The 26,906-nt window shown below is 42.8% G+C and overlaps 1 protein-coding gene across 21 annotated transcripts in view; it reads right to left on the bottom strand.

Annotated features, from left to right (window-relative positions):
• Positions 1-26,906, bottom strand: part of APBB2 (amyloid beta precursor protein binding family B member 2) — a 162,038-nt gene that overhangs the window by 25,926 nt on the left and 109,206 nt on the right. For 19 of the 21 annotated variants that reach the window (XM_083754913.1, XM_083754908.1, XM_083754906.1 and 16 more), the window contains 2 exons: positions 20,995-21,141; positions 19,114-19,241 (listed from right to left, as the gene is read on the bottom strand). In XM_083754913.1, coding sequence (XP_083611039.1) covers positions 19,114-19,241; positions 20,995-21,141 — 275 coding nt within the window. Of the gene's footprint in view, positions 1-4,858; positions 4,931-5,115; positions 5,147-19,113; positions 19,242-20,994; positions 21,142-26,906 lie in introns of those variants that run through there. The other 2 variants (XM_083754919.1, XM_083754918.1) reach the window with 2 other exon arrangements.

The raw sequence follows: 26,906 nt of genomic DNA, 5'->3' as shown, positions 1-26,906 counted from the left end.
AACAAAATTGATAAAAGAAAAGATGTTGCAAGAGATGTCTCTCAAAAAATTGTGGATGTTACAAGCTTCTAAACAAGGTGGTAAACACACAGCTTCTTTTCACTTCAGTTTCTTAAGCTAACTGTATAGTCTTAATGAGTTCAGTAGGATTTGGTGCTACAGCTTAGGTCTTAATCTTCTTCTTTGGCGATCAATCCGAGCAAGTTTGTCTTCCATGAGCACAATCTTAACAGTGAGTCTGTAAGTGACTGTGGAGGCCAGTTCTGGATCCACACTTCCTTCACAGTGAGGACATAGGTTTCCGGGCAGAAGTTGATCATAGTGAGGGTTTGCCAAACGTGCCTTCCTCTTAGCATGTTTCTACATTTTGTCCTGAGTTTGAGTGTCTTCAAAGCCCATGACACCTTTGGTAAAGAAAGTTCGCCAATTGGAGCACTTGCAGGCCAGTGTTTCCCAATTGTCAGCGATTATACTACATTTTTAAAAGATTTGCCTTGAGAGAGTCTTTAACCTTCTTTTGTTGACCGCCAGCATTACACTTGCCATTTTTAAGTTGAGAATAGAGTAGTCGCTTTGGAAGACAATAATCAGGCACCCGCACAATATGACCAGTCCAGCAAAATTGATGTTGAAGAATCATTGCTTCAACACTGGTGATCTTTGCTTCTGCCAGTACAACGGCATTAGTTCGCCTGTCTTCCCAAGTGATGTGTAAAATTTTTCAGAGACACTGTTGATGGAATTTTTTGAGGAGTTGGAGATGGAGTTTAGAAGTGGTCCATGTTTCACAAGGGTACAGTAAAGTGGGTAGTACAATAGCTTTGTAAACAAGTATTTTGGTTTCCCTGCAAATGTCCCAGTCCTCAAACACTCTGCTCTTCAATTGGGAGAAAGCCGCACTCGCAGAGCTCAGGTGATGCTGGATTTCGGCATCAATGTCGGCCCTTGTGGAAAGATAACTGCCTAGGTAGGAGAAGTAACCAACATTTTCCAATGTTATACCACTGAGTTGGATTTGCGGCACTGCAGAGGGGTTGTTTTGTGCTTGTTGGTGCAGCACTTTGGGTTTTTAGATTTTGAGCGATAGGCCAAGCTTTTCGTAAGCTTCTGCGAATATATTTGGTCTTAATTCTTGGTTTCCCTGCCTTCTATAAATCACACTCCTGAACCTTCTCTAGCATTATAACAGACCGGGGTTCACCACACCCCTTCCTAACTGGTTTGGGATCCTTTTCTTTCCAGAAGTTCTATTCCTTTCTTATTGAATTGAGACCCAAGTAGAGTTTCCCTACTAACTCTACTTCCCCTGTCCCCAATTCAGCTTCCCAGTTTTTCTCTTGCCTGTATATTCCTAAAAAGACACTAATTACTGCGTTTCAGACTAAGCTCAGAGACTTCCTTATCTGACTATATTTTCCTCAGACTGGATTTTACACTTACACACACACACACACACACACACACATCACCAAAGATGATGATCACTTGTAGCTTTGGTGATCACTTGTAGCTGAGTAAGATTGCCTTCCTTAAACTGGGTTTTAACAATGAGTCCGTAAGTGACTGTGGAGGCCAATTCTGGATCCACACGTCCTTCCACAGTGGGGAGATTGGTTTCCGGGCAGGAGCTGATCACGGTGTGGATTTGCCAAGCGTGCCTTCCTCTAGCATGCTTCTCCCTTGCGTCCTGAGTTTGAGTGTTTTCAAAGCCCACGACACCTTTGGTAAAGGCTGTTCTCCAACTGGAGCGCTCGCAGGCCAGTATTTCCCAATTGTTGGTGTTTATACTACTTTTTTTTAGATCTGCCCTGAGACACTCTTGAAACCTCTTTTGTTGACCGCCAGCATTACGCTTTCCATTTTAAAGTTTGGAATAGAGTAGTTGCTTTGGAAGACGATCATCAGGCATCCGCACAACAGGACCAGTCCAATGAAGTTGATGTTGAAGAATGAGCTACCAGTATATCCTTATCCAGCTGAACACCCAACTCTGCTTTTCTTTTTCCTTCCCAGAGTGCTGCCTCCATCCCACTCTGGCTAGCGGTACTCGCAGCCAAGCAGAGAGAGGCTCCAGTCCAGCACTGCATCGCCAAACTCTGGTCTAGCTATATTCTACTATTGTGTAGAGTATTTATATATATATATTCCCAGTTTTGGAGACAAAGTCTTAACACACTGCTTTTGATGTCAAGTATAGATGGTTGTTGATGGGTTTTTCCCCCAGCTGAGCTGCAGTCAGAAGCTAGAGGGGGCTCCAATGAACAGCCTGGCCCTCTCTGTCTTTAAAAAGGGCCTGGAACAATGAACTACATTTGATGGAAATTAGGGGCCTTTTAAAAACAAGTATTTTAAGAGTGACAACTCTTTTGAAGATTTATCAGATCAGGTCTGCAGGCAGTGGGTTACATCTTGACCACGTGAAGATGGTCAAGGAGGCCATAGACCAGGGGTCAGTAAACTTCTTCAGCAGGGGGCCGGTCCACTGTCTCTCAGACCTTGTCGGGGGCCGGACTAGCTAATCTTATCTTATCTATCTATCTATCTATCTATCTATCTATCTATATCATCTATCTATCTATCTATCTATCTATCTATCTATCTATCTATCTAATCTATCATCTATCTATCTATATCATCTATCTATCTATCTATCTATCTATCTATCTAATCTATCATCTATCTATCTATCTATCTATCTATCTATCTATCTATCTATCTATCTCTATCTATCTATCTATCTATCTATCTATCTATCTCTATCTATCTACAGTATCTATCTATCTATCTATCTATCTATCTATCTATCTATCATCTATCTATCTATCTATCTATCTATCTATCTATCTATCTATCTATCATCTATCTATCTATCTATAAAAATGAACAAATTTCTATGCCCCACAAATAACCCAGAGATGCATTTTAAATAAAAGGACACATTCTACTCATGTAAAAACACACCGATTCCCAGTCTGTCCGCGGGCCAGATTTAGAAGGCGATTGGGCCGGATCCAGCCCCCGGGCCTTAGTTTGCCTACCCATGCCATAGACCCTTTGGCTCTGATATATTGAAATTATTTATACAAAATTTTATATGCTACTTGTTCAGTCCTGAGGGCTCCTAGAAAGCAGCTTACAATCAAATGTTAAAAATGCAAAGCAGTTCATCTACCTATCTGATTTATATCACAACCTTCCCCAAAAGGATCTCAATAATATATGGGAGAGGCAGTAATTACACACACACACAAACAACTTTTAAAAAAAATTATCTGGCTCATTTACATATAAGACAAGCCACAAGAGGTCTGGAACAAGCCTTTAAAACTAAAATGGGACAATTTATTCAGCCCATGATATGGGTATAGTAAATCTGGATCACTGCCTCTATCAATAACTTAAAATTAGCACCATGCCCCAGGATATTCAGCATTTTATCCAACATAAATTGTAGCTTTCATTTTATTACCACACCCGGACTGGAATAAAATTCAATTTAATGGAATTAAAAATAATCTGTACCAGTCCCATAGTGGGTTTTAAGATCTAACTGAAATATCCACTGTGCCCAAACATTAATTTATGTTACAAATTTTAAATGTCCGTTTGGCAATTTTCATTAAATCTTGCCTGGTTGCAATATTAAAATGATTCTAGAGTTGGGGTTATTGTTGACCATAAATTGCATGTACAGTTTTTCAAATCAATGTGCACGTTCCACAAATACAGCACAGGGATTAAGTTAGGGAAAGGAAAGCACATTCCCTTTCCAGAGTAAATAATTTATTATTATTTCGCCTCCCAAGAAATGCTCCAGGAATGAATAATAAAAAAGCCCATCTTCTCCCAGTTGTTAAAATTATGTTAATGTTGAAGTAACAACTATAAATACGTAATTAAAGCCATTGCTCTAAGATATGCCGTTTGCTGTGGGTTTTATTGCAGTAGAACAAAAACTCAGCAGCACTTAATATTCTTTTATGCTCAGAAAACAAATATATAAGCAGAGACAACAGGCAATCCAAACAGCTTTCCCCCAACAAATGTCACACTCCAAGTTGAAGAATGAACGTGCTGAGTGATTAGAAAGAAAAGCAGAAGATTGATGGGTTTTTCCTCTCTTCCATTCCCTCTCCAACAGCTTAATAAAGATTCCTAGCAGTCATACATCAGCTAATAAGTCAATAAACTCCCTAGTTACACATTCTTCAGCAGATACAGAAAGGATTAAGAAAGCAGAAATTCCTCACTGATCAAAATGAATCCAAAAATCTTTCAATCATGAACTTTCTCGTGTCGAAGGAAAGCTGCCCTGTTTACCTATGCATATACATATGTATCTAAATACTAAAGCTGATAATCTTCATCATTAAATATACATTAGAAATATAATTCGAAGGAACAATAAAGTTATTCCACCTCTTGAAAGAGCAAGTTCTCTTACATGCTTATCAAATAAGAGATGATTATGAATGAAAAATAATCAGTAAATCTCTAATGGTAAAGATAGGTTTCATCCCAACAATTATATCTGCCATGAGCACAAGTAGCTGCCAATTTGCACTATCACCAGAAAGTCATTGTGAACTTGGCAATTCATTGCGTTTTCTCCCCCTCCCCCATTACATGCACGGTTGCGATCGAGAACAAATTACGTCCGAGCGTACAAAACTGCCAATTTAGGCACGTCGATATAAGAGGGCTTAGTAATTGCAGCCAACGAACGGCAGGTATTTGGGCGACTTGAACAGTGAACAATAAGAGCAGCTGAACACCAGACGGGTCTCGTCGTCAGCTAACAGTCCGTCAGTTTACAGCCATGTCCTGAAAGCAGAAACGGCGAATAAACTGTACTTACAGTGCAAGTCCCATCTGGCCATTACAGCTGCGATTCTGATATTAAGTTGTCGTTCTTGGAAAACAAGAGGCTCAACCTGCCCTAAGAAGCTGCTTGCCTGCCCTCAATCCTTAACCTAAAGAATCTCTGCCCTGAATCTGCACAGAGAAGACGAGCGCTACTGAAGACAAAAGGCTACTTGCTCCTGCTTATACTGTATGCATCTGTAGTAATCAGACAGGGTGCGCGGGGAGCAGTCCCCTTTTTAAGTTCCTTACCTTATTCCTTCTTGCAGCAGAGAGGGCTTTTTAATGCCTGCACTCCCCGATTCTCCATTTGCACAGGCATCGGCAGGGCAAAGTGCTCTCTCAGCTCAGCCATATGCATGCTCCTGCTTCGGCGACATGCGTTGAATACCCGTGGGGGGGCGGCAGCTCATTCATTTTGCATCAAGTTGGAGCAGACCCTCTCAGCAGCAACTCTCCTCCGCGAGATGCCCTCCCTCGTTCCTTCTTTCCTGTCCTCGCTCAGTCAGCCCAGCTGTGTGATTGGATGCAGCTGTGAAGGAGGGGGGGTTCTGTTCTCCTCTCAGCCTTGCTCCCCCCCACCCCGTTTTTGAGTACTTTTTTTTATATTCCGTGCAATGAGCCCCTCCCATCACCTCCCTAACAGATCTATGCTATTACAGATGATCCTCCTTTCGGCAGCCAAACAGAACTGCCAAGCTTCCGATACCGATGTCAAAAGTGTGCAGAAGAAATTGTACGCCTGCTGCACAATAAACGGAAAATAGTGCAGAAAAACAACAACGGGCCCTCTGTTTTGGTTGCTGGAGCCAATGCCGGATGTTTTGTTAACGTTTCTGTTGTTAAGGGCTTGCCTCAAAAGGTAGGGGAGAAAGGTTCAGTCGGCAGAGCCTGAGATTAATGTTTCTGTTAGGATTCACAATCTCAGGATTGTGAATTTGAGCCCAACATCGGGCAAGATTCCTGCACTGAAGATGGTTGGAGTAGATGAGCCTTGTGGTCCCTTCCTACTCTACGATTCTATGGAATAAAAATTACTCAAACTGTTTGCATCTCACTTTTCAGAAGAGAATTTACTTAAACTGGGTTGCAAAAAGGTATACCTAAGATTGCATAAAGTACACACCTGCAGTTTGTTTGATTTCTAAAGTATTAGTTCTCTCCTTCCAGCGCTGTAAAAAGGTAAAGGTAAAGGACCCCTGACAATTAAGTCCAGTCGCGGATGACTCTGGGGTTGTGGCGCTCATCTTGCTTTACAGGCCGAGGGAGCCTGTGTACAGCTTCTGGGTCATGTGGCCAGCATGATTAAGCCGCTTCCGGCGCAACGGAACACTGAAACCAGAGCAGTGCATGGAAACGCTGTTTACCCTCCTGCCAGAGCGGTACCTATTTGTGTACTTGCACTTTGTGGCATGTTTTCAAACTGCTGGGTTGGCAGGAGCTGGGACAAAGCAACGGGAGCTCACCCCATCGCGGGGATTTGAACCACTGACCTTCTGATCAGCAAGTCCAAGAGACTCAGTGGTTTAGACCACAGCACCACCCACGTCCCCTTTCCAGCGCTTTATACTACATAATTTCGAAGATACAAATGGTTCACTACTGTTCAGGGCCAAAGCCTAGCAACCCCCCATGAAGAATGGCCTGGCTTAAGATAATAAGTGTGCTCTGAGAAACTCTCTTTCTGGAGGAGAGATTCTCATTGAACTGTTTCTCTTCATTTCTGTCACTGTTAAAACAGATCTACTGTTTAACAAATGAGAGCCTGCCTGCCTGCTGCTGAAAAACAAACCTTTATTAATGTACAGTTACGCGGATTTCTGATCTGAATGCACTATAAACATTGTTTGCAATCCCAGACATTGCAATCAAACAAACAACAAAAGAGCCTCACTGCAAGAATGGCTGTCATTATAAGATTTTTTTGTTGCCGCAGATTCAGTACGAAATGTCCATCTCATGCCAAATAGGGCTTTTGTTTTCAACTGTAAACTTTCACTTGCATTGCCTATCCTACTGCCACAGTCCTTTGCTAGAGTTGGCTTTAGAGATGCTCCTAAAGTCCTTCACAAATCTTGAATCCCCTCCAAGTCTTACAAGGCTGCTAAGCAGGCTTGTTAATATTCCTCTTGCGTTTCTTCCCTTAAGCCAGAAAGCAACAGTGACATGTGTTAAACATACTAATTTTAACTCTCAAACTAGCTGTGCAGGGACACCACTGACTCAAGAGGAGTCCCATTTCTTTTTCAGTGTCCAGTGATACCTTGGAAGTCGAACGGAATCCATTCCGGAACTTCCAAAATGTTCAGAAACCCAAGGCGCGGCTTCCGATTGGCTGCAGGAAACTCCTGCAGCCAATTGGAAGCCGCGTCGGATGTTCGGCTTCCAAATAACGTTTGCAAACCGGAACACTCGCTTCCGGGTTTGTGGCATTTGGGAGCCAAAATGTTTGACTCGCAAGGCGTTTGGGATCCAAGGTATGACTGTATTAGACTGGGTAGTATTGCATGCAAACATCAGCGGCCAGCTATGGCCTATTGGTCTGATTGGGACACACACATGGGCCTTTTTCCTGGGATGAAAAAGCAAATGTGGGCCACAGACATAATGTAATTGTGACATACTGTAAGTGCACCAAGCGGTTGCCTGCCTCTACGGAAGACCACTTTCTTCAACTAAAAGGTGATATGGCCTTCTTTGTACACAGCCTTTTGTGTGGAGCAGCCATGTTGCTTTAGGAACATATAAGAGGAGTGCACTCCCACCCAAACACCATGGAAACATGAACCCCAATTTGAGTAAGAATCAAACCCTATCCATGACTATTAGCTAGCAATAGAATCCAAATTTCAGCGTGATCCATGGCCCTGCAGCCACAGATGTTGTAGGGCGATGAATGGATGCACAGTTATCTTGGTAACTTGTAAGAAAAAGAATGTCTTGAAAACAAAGCAAAAAGACCCCATGAGGGTTTTTATTTATTTATTTTAAAAAAGAAAAACACCAACTTAAGTTGTTGTTTTTCTGCATTCCCCAACAAAAGCAATCTTCAGCAAAAAATGGGAAATATGTCTTATACCTGTAAAACATCAAAACCTATTATGTACAGTGAGGGGGGAAAGTATTTGACCCCCTGCTAAATTTGCCCGTTTGCCCTCTGACGAAGAAATGACCAGTCTCTCACAGCTACAATAAACCATTAAAATTATGGACTGGTCATTTCTTCATCAGAGGGCAAATGGGCAAATATAGCAGGGGATCAAATACTTCCCCCCTCACTGTATTATAATCCCACCCATGTAAACCACAAGCCAGGCCTTTCCTCAAGGGTCCTCTGACTCCTCTGGAGGGACTTTTCAGGAGGCACGGAGGCTGGAGTGAGAGAAGGAAGCAAGGAACTCACTGCGTAACTGGCTTCTGCTTGCACAATCCCTGGATCCAAGCTGCTTGGGGCAGAGGAATGGGCAACTATTGTTCTTTTATTAATTAGGTAAGGGCCTATGAGTATGGCGGGCTGTGAATACTGAACCTCCGACATTTCTAACCTCCCACTCCTCTGCCTCTATTCAGTCTCCTCGTCCTGCCTATCATCCAGTAGATCTCATCAAGTCTCAAATCTACAAACAGAGACAAAGGAACCCTTGTTGCAACAAGGGAATCGTTCAGTGTCTTTGCATCTGACTGTTTGATCACACGGAACTTTCAACAGTGATACCTGACTTTTTCTGCTCAGTAGTTCAAAACACTGAGCTCCTTACACGGCGTGTTTAGGTTTAGAGATGAATTAAGGTAGAAAAGGCCACGATTTCTCCTTTGATAAGCTTCTGCAGGGTTCTCCAGTATCACAGTGGGTCTTTGTTACTTTTGCAAGTAAGTTGGCTACCCAAGTGTAAGTTGGCTACCCACTGGCTCACTGGTAGATGTCACAGCCTGAATTGTCAGAGAGGAAGACATGAGCCATGCAGTTGGCACACTGGGGGAAATTGGAAAATCTCCATGGTCAGAAGCAGAGGCCAAGAACCAAAAAACCTGGCTGGTCACTGATGGGAAAAGAGACATGACCGAATGGAAGCTTTTTCTGATCCCAGTGCTTTTCTTCAATGGAAATACTATGTTTTGACTCAAAGCATGAGTGAAGGGACTTGTTTTGCATCAATAAAATAACTTGAGGATTGAACACAGCAGGTGAACCCCCTACTGAAATTATCCTTCAGACCATGTTTACTGTACCATTTAAATAGTCAGATGAGTGTATGTGTTTTAAGGGACTCTGATGCATAAAGATGGATGGTATTTCATTAGGCAATCTTGTATGAGATATATAATGCAGGCCATTTTTTTCAGGTTCACTAAAACACAACATTATTCATGCAGAAATAATTTGTGACTTACAGAATTGTTATTTTTTTTGCCATCTAGCTAATGCATCAACTTAAGTCATTTGAATTTTTATGCTGAGAAATTAAAAACTGAAATGAGACTTTAAGTACACGCACACAGACAACTCCAGTCATCAAATGCAATTCAAGAAAGAGATTTGTTGCCAGAGGGCACATCACGTTGAATAGCATGAAGCATCAAAAGTCCCTCCCCTTGTGGAAGCTCAGTTATGGAAATGGGCCGACACATAATCCTCACGATTATGAGCCTGGAGTTAGAACATGTACCTATCTTTCAAAAACGTAGCACTAGAAAACAATTTCCCAACAATAATCCAGATCTCCTACTGTATGCATTAATCATATAAATGCTTTAAACATCTTAAACATAACAGACATTCAAAGGAATTCAAGGGCATCCATTATTTAAATATATGAATGCATAAAAAGAAGACTGAAGCATCATGCTCTTGTTATATGTATGTGTTTCATATGTGTGGCCAAACTGGGTGGCTTCCAGCACATATAAATGCATTATAAAACATCAAACATTAAAAACTTCCCTTAACAGGGCTGCCTTCAGATGTCTTCTAAAAGTCAGGTAGTTGTTTATTTCCTGGACATCTGATGGGAGGGCGTTCCACAAGGCGGGCGCCACCACCGAAAAGGCTCCCTGCCTGGTTCCTTATAACCTCACTTCACGCAATGAGGGAACCGCCAGAAGGCCCTCGGCGCTGCACCTCAGTGTCCGGGCTGAACAATGGGGGTGGAGAAGCTCCTTCAAGTATACTGGGCCAAGGCCGTTTAGGGCTTTAAAGGTCACCACCAACCCTCTGAATTGTGCTCGGAAAAGGAGTGGGAGCCAGTGTAGATCCCTTAAGACAGGTGTTATATGGTCCTGGCAGCCACTCCCAGTCACCAGTATAGCTGCCGCGTTCTGGATTACAGTGGTACCTCAAGTTACAGACGCTTCAGGTTACAGACGCTTTAGGTTACAGACTCTGCTAACCCAGGAATAGTACCTCGGGTTAAGAACTTTGCTTCAGAATGAAAACAGAAATTGCGGCAGTGGGAGGCCCCATTAGCTAAAGTGGTGCTTCAGGTTAAGAACAGTTTCAGGTTCAGAATGGACCTCCAGAACTTTGCTTCAGAATGAGAACAGAAATTGCGCCACCGCCACCGTGCAGCGGCAGTGGGAGGCCCTATTAGCTAAAGTGGTGCTTCAGGTTACAAACAGTTTCAGGTTCAGAATGGACCTCCAGAACGAATTAAGTTCTTAACCCGAGGTACAGTGAGGGGGAAAAGTATTTGATACCCTGCTATATTTGCCCATTTGCCCTCTGACGAAGAAATGACCAGTCCATAATTTTAATGGTAGGTTTATTGTAGCTGTGAGAGACTGGTCATTTCTTCGTCAGAGGGCAAACGGGCAAATATAGCAGGGGATCAAATACTCCCCCCCCCACTGTACCACTGTAGTTGCAGTTTCCGAGTCACCTTCAAAGGTAGCCCCACGTAGAGCGCCTTGCAGGAGTCCAAGTGAGGGATAAGCAGCTCACTCTGGTGAGACAGTGCATGGGCAGGTAGAGTCTCAGCCGGTGAAGCATATGGAGCTGCTAGACAGCCGCCCTACCCTGGATACAGAATTGACCTGCACCTCCATGGACAGCTGTGCATCCAAAATGACACTTAGTCTGTACACCTGGTCCTTCAGGGGCACAAATACCCAATTCAGGACCAGGAGATCCTCCACACCTGGATGTATTTTGATACTGTGTTTCTAGCAACACCATTCTGTATTAACTCATACTTTTCATCAGTGTTTGAAATCCAGGGTGTACATTATTTTCTCAACCCACTGTCTTTTATTGTTTACAGTTGTTTTCAAATTATTGTGTAGTGTGTTTTTAATACTTTGTTGCAATCTACACTGGGAATGTTTACTTCTGAGCAGTCGCATGAATCTAAGAAGTGACTATGAAGATGTATGGCAAGACACAGAAAAACTAACCATGCCTGGGGAATCATTAAAAATTGGGATAATCATAATTTTGGAGAGAGAACCCCACCCCCCTGAGATTAACACACTCATCTAGCCATCTGTGGTGTGTAAGAATTATCTGTAGGTGAATAAGCAAGGAAGCACTCATAAAAGTGGAAATGTATATTTTTGCCTTTATCTCAGCTTTCTTAAGTGCCATAAATCCTATACATCCTACACCCTTTTAAAATATGGCTCTTTTCTGAGGGGGGGGGGGGTTGTTGTTTTTATTCTGATTATATATATGTTGTGCTTTTTTTCTGAGAACCACTCTGAGGCCTCTGGGTATAGGGCGGTATATAAAATCAATAAATAATAATAATTTTTAAAAATGGCTACATAGGCAGGTATGAACATGGGCATGACATTTCGACAAAGCTTTTCCTAGGCTTCTTATAGCTGTAGCTCAAATATCGGATTATAAAAACAACAGAAAGCATTTGTAGGCAACTGCATGTTTCAGGTATAGTAGGTTCAAATAATGGAGATTCTGCAGCTGGGAAAAGAGAGTGAAGGCCAGAGCTAGCCATGCCATGTGGTCTTTTAAAGCAATATATCCCACTGTTATGCAAGGGACAGATAAGGAGTTTGGACTTGATATCCCGCCTTTCACTACCCTTTAAGGAGTCTCAAAGCGGCTAACATTCTCCTTTCCCTTCCTCCCCCACAACAAACACTCTGTGAGGTGAGTGGGGCTGAGAGACTTCAGAGAAGTGTGACTAGCCCAAGGTCACCCAGCAGCTGCATGTGGAGGAGCGGGGAATCGAACCCGGTTCACCAGATTAGGATTCCACCGCTCTTAACCACTACACCACACTGGCTCTCTAAAGAGAAAGGCAGGAATTGGCACTGCACAGTAAAATTTCTTGACGTATTGGCCCTAGCAGTGGGGTAACAACACTTGGACTGCTTCAGGCTGCATACGTCTTGGGCCAGCACTGGTGATGATGTGAATCATGGCAGAAGCAGACTAGCTTCTCTTCAAATTACACGGCTGTAGGAAATGCAAGCCAGTGTTGGACAGACTCCAAATGGAATGCCATATGCAGCATATTTGATATCCGTAGGCATATTAATGTGAACGACGACCAAGTGAGTCATAAACAAATTACAAAGTGCTAGGTTTATATTATTCTCTATAAAAAACCAGGTTGTAGTTCATGAATGTTCTGACTTGCTTGATTGCTATTCGATAATAAGTTAAATATTCCGAATGCAAATTAGGTTACAGGTGCTATTTGCACTAAACCGCAAGGCATTCTGGCAAGCAGTTTAAATAATTATCTAGGGGCCTCTAAGCTAGCCAATTAGTGTAGCCTATTTAATTGAAATAAATTTCTAACTTAATTTATGTCGTTTTGTTGAATGGCAATGTTACAGTAGCAATATATTCTAAGCTTTGGACAGAAATTATTGATTATTATTTAGTTATTAAACTTACGCTAATCTGCTCTTCATGCATTGGGTGCAGGAAGCCACTTAGGTACAGCAAATTATGCTTGTCAATACTAGTTTAATTGCAGGGCCAAAATCTTGCCTACCTCAGTCGGGCAGCCAGACAATCGCTGCTCCTTGCCACCTCTGAAATGGATGCATGCAGCTCACGTGGTCATATCATCCAAAACTCATTTTGCCACTGTTTGGCAGCCAGATGGTACACTACAGCAGGAGGGACGTGGCCCAGCCATATTCGGCTGTTGCTTACTAACATATGGGAACCCTGCAAATTCAGTTTTCCATATAAAGAAACGGGGGAAGCTGCCAACAAAACCAACACCCCCTAAATCCAACCCATCATTATGCTATGTTCTGAATTATTTATATCAATGTTGCAGAATGCAATAATACTTTACCATCTGTGGGCATTCAATATGGAGACCCAGCTCAAAATTTAATGGGAAACTTTGGCTTAATAATCTACGCAAAAATGGGCAGGCACAAGGCTTACCTTCACTCAAATCAATCATGGTGTAATAAACCAAACTGGTGCGTACAAATTTGTCTCCTCTTCTGCAGGTGAGGTGGAAGGCCCAATCCACATACTGCGTACTAGCCACAGAAAATCCTATGAGCGCTGTTGTTGGCTAAACATGGATGCTATAAAATGGGACAGCTGTCCCCCAAAGAGCCCTGAACATCCCCTTTCCACTGACATCATGGGCTCTAAGGGCATATAATGGCATTTTAACATTTGGGACTTAAAACACTAGGCATCTTATATTGAGGAAAGAAAAATGTTGCATGATTCTTAATTTTCTCATTGGTTTTGCTTGTTTAATTTCCCCAGTTTTTCCCTTGTTGCATTTTCTTGCCTGGCTTTCTCCTTCAACAGAAGCCTAGTGCTAGGCTTTGGTTTCTTACAGTTATTCCCTGTCATTCCCTATTATTTTAATTCTGCCGAGTTATTTTTCTTAGCTGTTTTTCTGTCGCTTCTTTCCTCTGTTGGGTTTTCTAGCATTATAGAAAACCCACTTTCGTGGGATTTCTTTTATGCTGTACCCTCTTCTTCCTTCCTGGAACCATATTTTTATTCCCTATGTCTCCCCAGCTGTGTACAATGAAGGGCACACATCAAGAATAAACAAAATCACTTCAAATTAGGAGTGCAAAAAATAAAACTATAAAATTGGAACCAAGGAGAGCTGTATTTCAGCTCTATGCACCATGTGGCAAGAACCATGGGAAAATAGATAGATAGACGATAGATAGATAGATAGATAGATAGATAGATAGATAGATGATAGATGATAGATAGATAGATAGATAGATAGATAGATAGATAGATAGATGGCACTTAAACATATTTAATGGCTTGAGTACTGTTTTGCTACGCCATAATCGTTCCAATAATATTTAGCATTGCTATAAAGCTTTTTAAGTGTTTAGAAGCACTTCATATGCCCGAGCCTCTTGAAATACATGCAACCACCCTGTAAGGCAAGTATTTTTATTCCCATACTGTGATCCTAATTGCAATCAGGGATGTTTTTTTAAAAAAAGTCCTCTCTATTTAGCACTCCAGTCCATCCCTAGTTTCCTCTTATGCGAGCAAGTTCTGTGTTCATTTCCAGGTAAGATTTATTCCCCGTATTCAAACGCCTCTGTCTCAGACAGCCCTATGGGGTTGGCGCCTACAGGTACACAAAAGAGAATACATAGTGAACAATAGGATGCCCACAATGAACCTCTGGGAATACAACTTTTTAGAAACTGTCCAGGAGTCAGCTTGACAGGAAGGTTTATGGGGAAAGGGAAGCAGCAGCCAGAGAACTTCTACATTAAAGGAAAAGCCAAGTCCCATGAGGCAAGCAGGAAGGCAAAGTGAGGGCTGGACTGTCACTTTTTTTTAACAGAAAGCCCCAGTGGGATAATGCAAACCATCAAGGCCTATAGTGGACTATGACCTAGTTTTCAAGTGCATGAGAAGCAAAAGATAGAATGGGGTGGGGGGAGGTGGGTGGATTAATGTGCACATGACATCTATTTTGGAGGATGCAAATTTTCCACTTGTGCTCACAGCACAGAGGAGAAAGATGAAGGAACAGTGTGTGAGTAGATCTTAGCGCTGCCACATTTCCTTGCTAATATCCACCTGCCAATTTTATATTCCAAAATACTTTGTTGCACGCATGGAAGCTGGGGGAGAAAAAGCGGCCACGGCGGATAGTGAACAAGTGCCACACATAGAAACCTAAGTGGGAAAGAGAATAAACATTTTGTCGCTTTCAAGTAGAGTCTGCTCCTGCATGACTGGGATGGACGAGGGGTCATTTCAGCTGAAGGAAAATGCACAGCCAAGTAGCCTTTTCTTAACCAGTGGCAGTTGCAGATAGAACAGATCTGACAAAATATAACTCATAACCTGGATTGTTTCTTAGGGCACAATTCTGTCAAAGGTCTTCTTTAAGGTTGGCTGCAAATGTAGCACTGACCCTTCCCACAAAATGTGGTGTGCAAATTAGGATGACCCACTCTCTCCAAGCCTTTCCTCACTTTTCTTAACTTGAGGTACCACTGTAGTCCTCACTGGGCTGTTGCAAAAAGGTCGTGTCATCCGGAGGAGCCTTGGCTGCCTAGATAAAACACTATAGCCCTCCACACCTCTACCTGGGAGTAAGGCCCACTGAACAGTGTGGGTTTCTTCTGAGTAGACACTCAGCGATCGCCCTCTCCCGCTGGAAACAAACGAGGCCTGCTCCAAGAAAATGCACATAGCCAAAAGAAGAGCTAACTCGCCTCCTAGAGGGCCGCTCCCTTACCTGCTTGTGATTGGCCAAACAGATAGCCAGCCAATCAGGATTTTTAAAAAATAAAAATGATTTCCCCCCTTTTCTTCTCACTTCCCTCTTGGGTCCCCATGTCTCGTGCTGTGTCCCCCGCCCCATTTATGTAATTTTTACTTGTGGCCTCCTTGAAATATCCTGGGGGGGCCCATTTGGGAAAGACTGGAGTAAATCATGAAGCATTTTCTTACCAAGCTACTGTGGTAAAAAGAAGTTAATGCTGGAGTCCAAGATAACAGCTTAGTGTGTGCCTAGAGAATTATTAATCTCCCAGAAGGCTTTTCTGCCTTGTGCACTAGCAGACATACCCTTAGATTAAACTCCCATCAGTAGATCTCTGTTTTTCATCAATCTTTCATTAGCACAAGGCTTAGAAAATCATCTGGTCAGGTACCATTAAAAGGCTTTTCATCTTCTAAAGAGAAATCCAACCAAATAAATTACTACAAGGAAGGAGTCTGATAAAAAAATAAAAATCAAAAAATTCAAGGACCTCAAGATAGCAATGACTTTCAAATAACTTGATATTCAAGAGGTGGGAGCTGCTGCATTAGTCATCATAATTATTGTCTACCTGACAATGAACAGGAGAGAACCCTTTCGCTAGCAAGGGACACGTGAGATGTTCAAAAGCGACTCTTTGCTGTTCAAAGCAGTAGGCAGGAGAATGACTACGGTAAGTGCATCATTCCCCCCACAGAGCACTTCGCTGATGCAATTTGTCTCCCTTGTTCTGCTCGTGGCAGAGGCTCTGGTTCCCATACCTGGGGGCCTTGCTGTTTGTTATGCTTCTGTCCCTGATCACCAAATACCTAACTTGCTAGAAAGAGTCATGTGCGGGAGTCCACAAAATATAATGGAAAGACTTGTTCTAATTGCTTAATTCTAAATTTAGCCTAGATGGTGACAGCAGCCACGAAATTAAAAGACGCCTGCTTCTTGGGAGAAAAGCAATGACAAACCTAGACAGCATCTTAAAAAGCAGAGACATCACCTTGCCAACAAAGGTCCATATAGTTAAAGCCATGGTTCTCCCAGTAGTGATGTATGGAAGTGAGAGCTGGACCATAAAGAAGGCTGATCGCCGAAGAATTAATGCTTTTGAATTATGGTGCTGGAGGAGACTCTTGAGAGTCCCATGGACTGCAAGAAGATCAAACCTCTCCATTCTTAAGAAAATCAGCCCTGAGTGCTCACTGGAAGGACAGATCCTGAAGCTGAGGCTCCAATACTTTGTCCACCTCATGAGAAGAGAAGACTCCCTGTAAAAGACCCTGATGTTGGGAAAGATGGAGGGCACAAGGAGAAGGGGACGACAGAGGACGAGATGGTTGGACAGTGTTCTCGAAGCTACCAGCATGAGTTTGACCGAACTGCGGGAGGCAGTGGAAGACAGGAGTGCCTGGCGTGCTCTGGTCCGTGGGGTCACGAAGAGTCAGACACAACTAAACAACAACAACAAATTTAGCCTTCCCAGTCTCCCTCTGCCTCTTCCTATATACAGCATATCCATGCATGTTGAGCCACTCTCTCAAACCCAACTCTTTTCTCCTTATGCTAATACCCCGAGGCAACAAGCAAGCACCAGAAGTTCCCACCCTTCTCTTTCCTCTATTTGCTGGACACCTGTCTTTAAGTTTCAGGCCAGAGACTTTAAGGAATCAGTCATGGCTCCAGGCTATGCTTGCAGGCCTATTCAAGCAACTCTCCTTAGTAAACTCTGATGAATCTGGAGGCTTGTCTTCAGGCAAAAAGCAGGAGACATTTCAAATGAAAGCCGAAATAATTCAACAAGACTTACAGCAACAAAAAGTAGGGGTCATTTGCACTACTCTAAATATTTTACAGGGAGAGCATCTGTCTGATACAGTGGTACCTCGGGTTAAGAACTTAATTCGTTCTGGAGGTCCGTTCTTAACCTGAAACTGTTCTTAACCTGAGGTACCACATTAGCTAATGGGGCCTCCTGCTGCAATTTCTGTTCTCATCCTGAGGTAAAGTTCTTAACTCGAGGTACTATTTCTGGGTTAGCATTTGTAACCTGAAGCATCTGTAACCCGAGGTACCACTGTATAGGTAAAAGGTAAAGAACCAATGGACGGTTAAGTGAAAGGCGACCATGGGGTAATAATAATAATAATAATAATAATAATAATAATAATAATAATAATTTATTTATACTCCGTCCATCTGGCTGGGTTTTCCCAGCCACTCTGGGCGGCTTCCAACAAAACACTAAAATACAATAACCTATTAAACATTAAAAGCTTCCCTAAACAGGGCTGCCTTCAGATGTCTTCTAAAAGTCTGGTAGCTGTTGTTCTCTTTGACATCTGGTGGGAGGGCGTTCCACAGGGTGGGTGAAACTACCGAGAAGGCCCTCTGCCTGGTTCCCTGTAACTTGTGGCGCTCATCTCATTTTCAGGCTGAGGGAACTGGCGTTTGTCCACAGACAGCTTCTGGCACACTGGAACACCGTGACTGGAACACCGTGACAGAGAGCATGCGGAAACGCTGTTTACCTTCCATACCTATTTATCTACTTGCACTGGTGTGCTTTTGAACTGCTAGGTTGACAGGAGCTGGGACAGAGCAACAGGAGCTCACCCCGTGGCGGGGATTCGAACTCTCCACCTTCTGATTGGCAAGCCCAAGAGGCTCAGCGGTTTAGACCACAGTGCCACCCACATCCCTCAGTCTAGTATAAGGCCTGTAGCTCAGTGGTAGTGCATAGGCTTAGCATGCAGAAGGTCCCAGGTTCAATCCCTGGCACCAGCAAGTAGCAATGGGAATGTCCTCCATTTGAAACCCTGGAGACCCATTGCTAGGGATAATGCATAATTTCTAAAACATCGTTTTTTTCATTGTCCTTTATTGAAAGATTTTTGGCAGAAGGTAATGGTATCAACAGAACTCTATGGAACTCTATGGAACAACCTTACATTTACAGAGCAAAATATCCTCTTGAATTATACCCAGCACATGGAACCTTACAAAAGGGCAATACGAGTGGACTCGCTGTGCCTTACCACAGCAAAAAGACTGATACTGATGAATTGGAAAAATAAAAATGCGGCTCCTTTCTACGATCGGATTGAAGCCTTATGCGAACTCGCAACATATGAACAACCTGCATATAAATGCAAACTTGCCATGAACAAATTCAATAATATTTGGAATCCATTCTTACAAATACTGTAATTGGTTAAGATGTGGTAAAGTACAATAACAACCTTGTAAAGTATACAGTTTGGGGTTTCCACCCCTCCCCTCTTTATTTTCCCTTCTACATAGGTCCTGTTTCTCTTTTTCTTTTTCTCTCTTTTATTTACGTCTCACCATGTTTAGTGCACATATAATTATGTACTTTTTGAACTTTCAATAAAGATGTTAAAAAAGAAAAAGAAAAACATCTTGTTGTGAACAACTATATGACAGAAGCGATAAAAGACAACATTTATTACTAGGATGCTGTGTTTCATCTAGAACGCAAGCATTCTACAGAAGCGGATTTTAACATCATAGAATAAATGTATTCCAAACTCACCGGCCATTGTCGCGGCCTACACCCCAGACTCGGATGCTGACGATGGGCTGTGAATGAAGAATACTGCGATCCATGGGGTCAACCAAATTTAGCATGTCGTTCTCCAGGATAAGATACATGTCCTTTCCCTGATCAAGAGAAGAGCAAAAACAGCTATAATCTCTTACTCACTCAAAGAAGCGTTTGCCCCTATGTAATGCTAATTACATAGCTTTGCCCCACCACGCAAGACGCTACTAAGAAAGGTATTTGCAGGATGCTTAAGCCTTCCTCCAGGGGACGCAGGTGGCGCTGTGGGTAAAACCTCAGCGCCTAGGGCTTGCCGATCGAAAGGTCGGCGGTTCGAATCCCTGCGGCGGGGTGCGCTCCCGTCGTTCGGTCCCAGCGCCTGCCAACCTAGCAGTTCGAAAGCACCCCTGGGTGCAAGTAGATAAAATAAGGACCGCTTACTAGCGGGAAGGTAAACGGCATTTCCATGTGCGGCTCTGGCTCTGGCCAGAGCAGCGATGTCACGCTGGCCACGTGACCCGGAAGTGTCTCCGGACAGCGCTGGCCCCCGGCCTCTTGAGTGAGATGGGCGCACCAACCCCAGAGTCTGGCAAGACTGGCCCGTACGGGCAGGGGTACCTTTACCTTTACCTTTTTTAAGCCTTCCTCCACCCACTTAAGTCTCTTCCATCCTTCCATATAATATGAGAACGGAGGGTTAAAGGAAGCACCATCTCATGCAATGCGGTCATTATTTATAAATTATGACCATGGCTGCTAATGCAGGTGGCTTTAAAGAGTTAGGCAAAATCATTGGGGGGGGGGGACAGCAGGAGCTATGGAGCCTATGTTATCTCTGGATAACATGCTTGAAATGAGCAACAAGGGTGAACTTACACCCTTGGACTACATGGGATGCTTTTAATTCTTATGTTTTTATAAAAGGGAAGCACCCATATTACCTTTTCAACTCAAGAGACCACAGGTACTGAGCCCCCTTGTAATCATACTGGCCTCTGATTACAGGGGGACACGACCCAAGAGCCCCTTCCTAGCACTTAACTTGTCCTGCACTTTGGGAAAGGAAAGAGCCACTGCTGACTCAGATGCACCTTCTTTTTCCTTGCCAGAGCAAACAAGGCCATTGATCCAAACTAGCTGTTTTACTTCCTTGTTCTTTCTCGACAGTGGCTGCTTTTGCCGAAATATGAAAGTGCAGGAAAAAGCAGGGGTCACCGATAAAATACCAGAATTATTAGAATGGAGAATCAAATTTCTTGACTTCGCAGAGATGGCAAAATTAACAGAATCAATTAGAGGCTACTCTAATAAAAAAATTAATAAAGAGTGGGAATGTGTTAAGGAATACATGAAAAAAAGTCGCTGCTGGAGCTTAAAAATCAATATGCAAAAGTTTAAAAGGCACAAGGAGATAAGGTAATAATATATTAAGGATGGAATAACAAATAAAGTGAATAATGCAACAATAACAAAAATAATAGTAGGTAAAGAAGATTGCACACAGGTGGAGGAAAGTATTGGGCTATGGGGAAGGGAGGTGAAGGGATTAATTGAAACTGTTAAAGATTGGTATAGGATTCAAGAGATTTAAATTTTCATAAAGATTCTATAAGGAAAGCAGCAAGAAATATCAAGTAAAGGTATTGGAGAGGATATCAGTGTAAATGGAAACATGAGACTTATGGTTTTGTTACATATGATTTTATTTTGGAGTTGTCTGTTTATTTTGGAGTTGTTTGTTGTATATTACGTGAATTATTTTGTATATTATGTGAATAAAATAGTAAAGAATGCAATTAAAAAAAGAGAGAAAAGAAAAAGCAGCAGCCACTAGAGAACGGGGAAGTACGATAAGACAGAGAGATTTCTTACCTCTCCCCAAATGCCAACCGTGTCCCGTATATCGTTTTTACAATAAGAGAGCTGTCGGATGCAATTGTTCACAGCAACGCTGCTTTTCCCAGGAGCCAAATCTTCCTCTGCCATTTCTACCCATCCCAAAGAACGAACCGCAAAGCACTGTAAAGGAATAAGGAAAAGGAGCGTTAACCTTTTAGGTCTTAATGGCCTCCGCACGATTTTATCATATTTTATTTTATGCAAACCCACATTTATGTTGAGGACAGTCGGTCAAGCCTTTATATTGTTGTCATCTTTTGCTCAACAAGGCAAGTTGAGAGGAGAATCATAGAATTGCAGAATGGGAAGGTACCCTAAGGGTCATCTAGTCCAACCCGCTCCCCCTTGTAATGCAGGAATTTCAACACACGGCCCATCATCAATTTGAAGCCATTCTGCACTCTGCTTAGCTTTGCAAATGTGCTAGCAGTTTTTATTGCTGAACCACTGGAACAAAAAATATAACTTTTGAGCTGTTTGGCCCCCAAATGTCATCTAATGTCATCTTCCGTTTTGGAGGCTGTGACCCTTGTTTTAGAAGCCATTTGGTGCCAAGCTTATATATCATAGTTTCTAACACTGCTGGGAAATCAGTGTCAGGACAGCAAAAAGCCCTGCCCACCTTAGATAGCAATGACAATCTGGGATTGGGAGCAGTGTTTGGAACTCTCATTGTTCCAGGCATATTTTGCGACAGGGAATTCCATTAGAGCCAGCAGTTTCTGAGTTCTGGGTGCAGTACTGCACTGAAGATTTCAGATTAAAACTGCAGAATGGAAGGAAAGGAGGACCTTTTTCTGCCTCCCCACTTTCAGCTACTCTCTGGAGAATGGAGAAGAGACTCTCTTAAGAATATTAAGAGGATGGGCAGGGGGAAGACTAGATCATGTGAAAAATGAACATAATATTTTAGCTGTTCATTCATTTTCAGTTTTGTATTCTTGTTATAAAAAACACGCCCAGACATTCTGTTGTTGCGCCCATAACCTAGGTTTAAGGTGATATTTAGCTCCTAGCTTTCATATCTCAGTTCCTAACACTGATTGGGAGAGATCTCACATCCGTGTTTTAAAGAAACATATGAGCAGTACAATCAGGGAGAGAGACCCAAAGGTGGGAAAACCATATTTTCCACTGCCAAGTTCACGCTGGCAGAGTAGAAGAGGTGCTTTTCTATCCTAAGGTTAAGAATATTTTGAATCCATGCTTCTCCTCCTCTGCCTTATCCACCTTTTGCTTTTACCAAAGAACTCTGAGAGGGTGATCTAAAATAATCCTATGGCCCTGAGACACCCACCCAGGGACCACAGGACTGCAAAGCTTGCTTTCCATATCAAAACTTAACATTTTATAATACACTTTACAAGGACGGCTGGACAAAGAAATACAAATTGCAAATGAAATTGCATTTGAGAGAACCGGACTTATATGAGACACCTGTCACAATCTTTTACAACACATGACAGTTGATTATAAATGATAAAAACGGAAGGAAGCCGAACTAATGCAGTCGTTGCAGCTTGGGAGAACTGAAGACATATGGCTCCTTTGGCAAGTGAGAGAAAAATGCTAGAGTATATTATTAGTAACTATGGCTTACTATAAAGTGTCTTGTGGCAGGTAGGCAACTAAAAAAATTATTGATTACATCATAAGCTTTCGTGGACTAATAAATAAATCACTTGGTCTTTAAGGACTCTTAATAGTCTGTTGCAGCAAAAAAGAAAAATCATATGTGGTTTATGATAAAACTGGTTATTTCTTCAAACTGTAAAATCCCAAGAAATTATACATGTAGTGGTGGAGCATAGACTGAGAGAACAAAGGAAAATACTGTATGGAGAATTTAAATATGGAGAATTTTTTGCTCTATAAGACTCACTTTTTCCCTCCTAAAAAGTAAGGGGAAATGTGTGTGCGTCTTATGGAGCGAATGCAGGCTACACAGCTCTCTCAGAAGCCAGAACACCAAGAGGGATTGCTGCTTTCACTGCGCAGCGATCCCTCTTGCTATTCTGGCTTCTGAGATTCAGAATATTTTTTTTCATGTTTTCCTCCTCCAAAAACTAGGTGCGTCTTGTGGTCTGGTGCATCTTCTAGAGCGAAAAATACGGTATTTCAAAGAAATCAAAATCCTTTCAACCCACTCTTATTTTCTTGCCCGTGCTGCCTAGGGGCAAATGGGGCTCGTCAACCTGGAAAAGTAGCCCGTGTAGGGGAAGGAAAGCTCTGATCCTAATCCTCTGCTGCCTTGTGGGACATATTTGGGAGAGGAAGAGGCTAAGGAGTAAACCCTACACAAATTCAGAGTGGCGTCCCTAAGGCCTTGTACACCTCCTTCCAGCAACTCCACAGATAAACTGGTGTCAAACATATTGCTCTGCTTTCCTGTGGATCACATCAGCGAGGCCAAGAGCAGAGTCTTGTTATCTGGGCAGCCCAGGACTTCCATGCCCACTGCCTAGGCTTGCACCCTAGGGAGTTCACCTCGGTGGTGCTAACGCAGCAAAAACAACACAGGAGACTGGTTACAGGTTACCAGTCTCTGCAGCCACAGCAGGCGCCGCGATTCTCCAGTGGCTTAACTTCACTCCTGGTGGTGCACTCCATTGTCTCTTGAAACAGATGGTTGTAACTCCTTCCTTACCTTCAGCTCTCAAATAAATTTTAAAAACCCATCAAGGTCGGGGGAGAGTTGTTGTTGTCTAGTCGTGTCCGACTCTTCGTGACCCCATGGACCAGAGCACGCCAGGCACCTCTGTCCTCCACTGCCTCCCGCAGTTTGGTCAAACTCATGCTGGTAGCTTCAAGAACACTGTCCAACCATCTCATCCTCTGTCGTCCCCTTCTCCTTGTGCCCTCCATCTTTCCCAACATCAGGGTCTTTTCCAGGGAGTCTTCTCTTTTCTTGAGGTGGCCAAAGTATTGGAGCCTCAGCTTCAGGATCTGTCCTTCCAGTGAGCACTCAGGGCTGATTTCCTTAAGAATGGATGCGTTTGATCTTCTTGCAGTCCATGGGACTCTCAAGAGTCTCCTCCAGCACCAGAATTCAAAAGCATCAATTCTTCGGCGATCAGCCTTCTTGATGGTCCAGCTCTCACTTCCATACATCACTACTGGGAAAACCATGGCTTTAACTATACGGACCTTTGTTGGCAATGTGATGTCTCTGCTTTTTAAGATGCTGTCTAGGGGGAGAGAGTAGCTGCTTCCATTAGGCAGCATTCAACTGGATTGAAGTTGTCTTTTGGAAGCTTTAAACCAGTGGTTCCCAACCTTTCTTTGGCCATGCCCCACCTAAGCATCTCTAAAATTCTGACATATAATCCTTATTATTCAAAAAGTGAACTCCTTTCAATAAAGTGAACTTATTATTCAAAACGTGGAGGAAGCTTAAAAGGCCATTCACTGTTAATAACTCATTCTCAAATAACCCCCCTTAAAAATCAGATTGCTCCCCTGGGGGGGGGGGGTGCCCCACGTTGGGAACCATGGCTTTAAACGACAGTATACACATTATTGCTTACAATATGTTTCGTTTGTCTGGCTCTTTGGTGTGAGGAGATAAGGGCAAAGGTGCCCATATCAGTGTAAACTGTAATGTTCAGATACTCTCGCTGCAATAGAAAACTGGCTCAGTGGTGGAGTAATAAAAATAAATATTTGGAGGACAATGAGCAGATCATCTGACATGCAGAAGCCATTAGGAATAATGCAGAAAGCTTGTTCCTTTAGGCGCCTTCTACAATCCCATCTGCTAATGGTGCGCTGGAATAAGAAGCATAGACAGAATATGGAAATAATTTTGTATGTGCTAAAGTTCCCTGACAGCACCGTCTATGATTTCCTTGCAAGCATATGGGTCAATCAGATAATGGTGGGAAGCTAAGAATCAGCACAGAGAATGTCATCGGTTGTCACGACAAATATTTGCAGCATTCTGAAAGGCAGTCGGTTTTGTTTTTTACTTTTTCGGAACCATTATTTTCACAAATCGTTGGTATTAATTTTGGTTACTGTGCTCTGGAGGAAAGACTGGCAATGCAGCTACCTTGTCTTTATTCGAGAGGGAAGGATCTGCCATCCCGCCCCCCAGCTCCTGACAGGAAGGTGTGTTGGTTGTAGGAATCTTAGTGGTGTTTCACTGCTGCGACATGTTAGCAACAAGGCATGACGGCGGATTTGCCCAGCTGAGATGCCTACACTGTCACTGCCGGTGGCAGCTGCTGCCACACAGCCCAGTGAAGATGTGAATTACACCCTTAAGAGGTCAATTTTATTTAGATGTGTAGATTTTCCAACATATTGACCGGTTCCAATATACAGTGGTACCTCAGGTTACATACGCTTCAGGTCACAGACTGCACTAACCCAGAAATATTACCTCGGGTTAAGAACTTTGCTTCAGGATGAGAACAGAAATCATGCTCTGACGGTGTGGCAGCAGCAGGAGGCCCCATTAGCTAAAGTGGTGCTTCAGGTTAAGAACAGTTTCAGGTTAAGAACGGACCTCTGGAACGAATTAAATACTTAACCTGAGGTACCACTGTACCAGCAAAATCCACAAAAATAATGTATTTTAAAATGTAAACACTCTGTGCATTGTCAGTATTACCAGAAGCATCCCTAACTGTACATTCAGAAGCCAGTGTGTCGTAACAGTTAAGAGTGTTGGACTAGGACCTAGGAGACACAGGTTCAAATCCCCGTTCAGTCATGAAGCTCACTGGGCGACCTTGGGCCAGTTCCTCTCTCTCAGCCTAACCTACTCACAGGGTTGCTGTGAGGCTAAATGGGGAGCAGAACAATGCGCACCACCTTGAGCATCTTGGGAGAGAAGGTGGTATATGAATGTTAATAAATAAATAAAAATAACATTAATAAACAGAGTTCTAAAATACTGGAATCCACCCCACCCCCATTTCCTTGGGCATCATAGGACTGAGCTATTTGGTTCCCAGACTTCTACAGAATAATAAATATCTATCCATTTTGCACGACTGTCGTGAATCATGTAAAATACGGAGCATATTCTTAATTCTTCACTACTGCTGCCCCCCTGTGACTAACAAGCTATACTGTTGCCAGTATCTAGCAAGCACTATGAATTCAGCAATACTGCAGGGACCTTGAGTGATTTTAGCTGGAGTTCTGCTATAGATGTCTGCTCACGTCGCATAGCTTTGCAATATATCTATCTATCTATATCTATAGATATAAATATATCTGCCATGGGGTGGGAAGGGAAACCTCTAAAGATTTTCAGAGCCAGAATACCTGAAGACAGATGGTTAGCAAGCCTAGGGAATTCCCAGGACTGCTAAACTGAAGGTTCGTGTTTTAGCTTTAAAGTGTTCCATTTTAAATTTAAAATAGACCCCTGCAGCTGATAATCTGGCCAATTTTTTTTTCAGATCACTGTGTGCGGTTCTTCACTTTTTAAACTGGCCACCTGCAACCTTCCTTTCCTAGGCATTGGGGGAGGGGCGCTTTGCTTCTTTAGGAGTCAAGCAGCTCAGCCAATGGCACAAAGGGAGACCCTTGGGATCAAGCAGTTTAGCCAATGGCAATCAAAAACACATCTACCTGTGGCATAAGGGTGGTTCACATGATCGCTCCCAAAACTTCTTTTTCCATTACCATTACTGCAATGCAATATAGATATAAGCCCTAGATTTCTTGGTGATGTTTATTTGACATTGAAATATATTGAAATACTTGTACAATTTGTACTTGTACAATTTGTATACAGTGAGATTACATGAGCACCCCCCACTCAGCTCTCTTAGTCTTAATTCCCCTCGTTTACTGATGCATACCCACCAAACCCGAAAGTCAGTTGCCCTGTTGTTATCTTTTCATTCTGCAGCCTAACAGCCCACAGA

The sequence above is a fragment of the Podarcis gaigeae genome (assembly GCF_964106915.1).
Source record: "Podarcis gaigeae genome assembly, chromosome: 9".
Classification (NCBI taxonomy): Eukaryota; Metazoa; Chordata; class Lepidosauria; order Squamata; family Lacertidae; genus Podarcis; species Podarcis gaigeae.
This window is presented reverse-complemented; position numbering and strand designations above follow the sequence as displayed.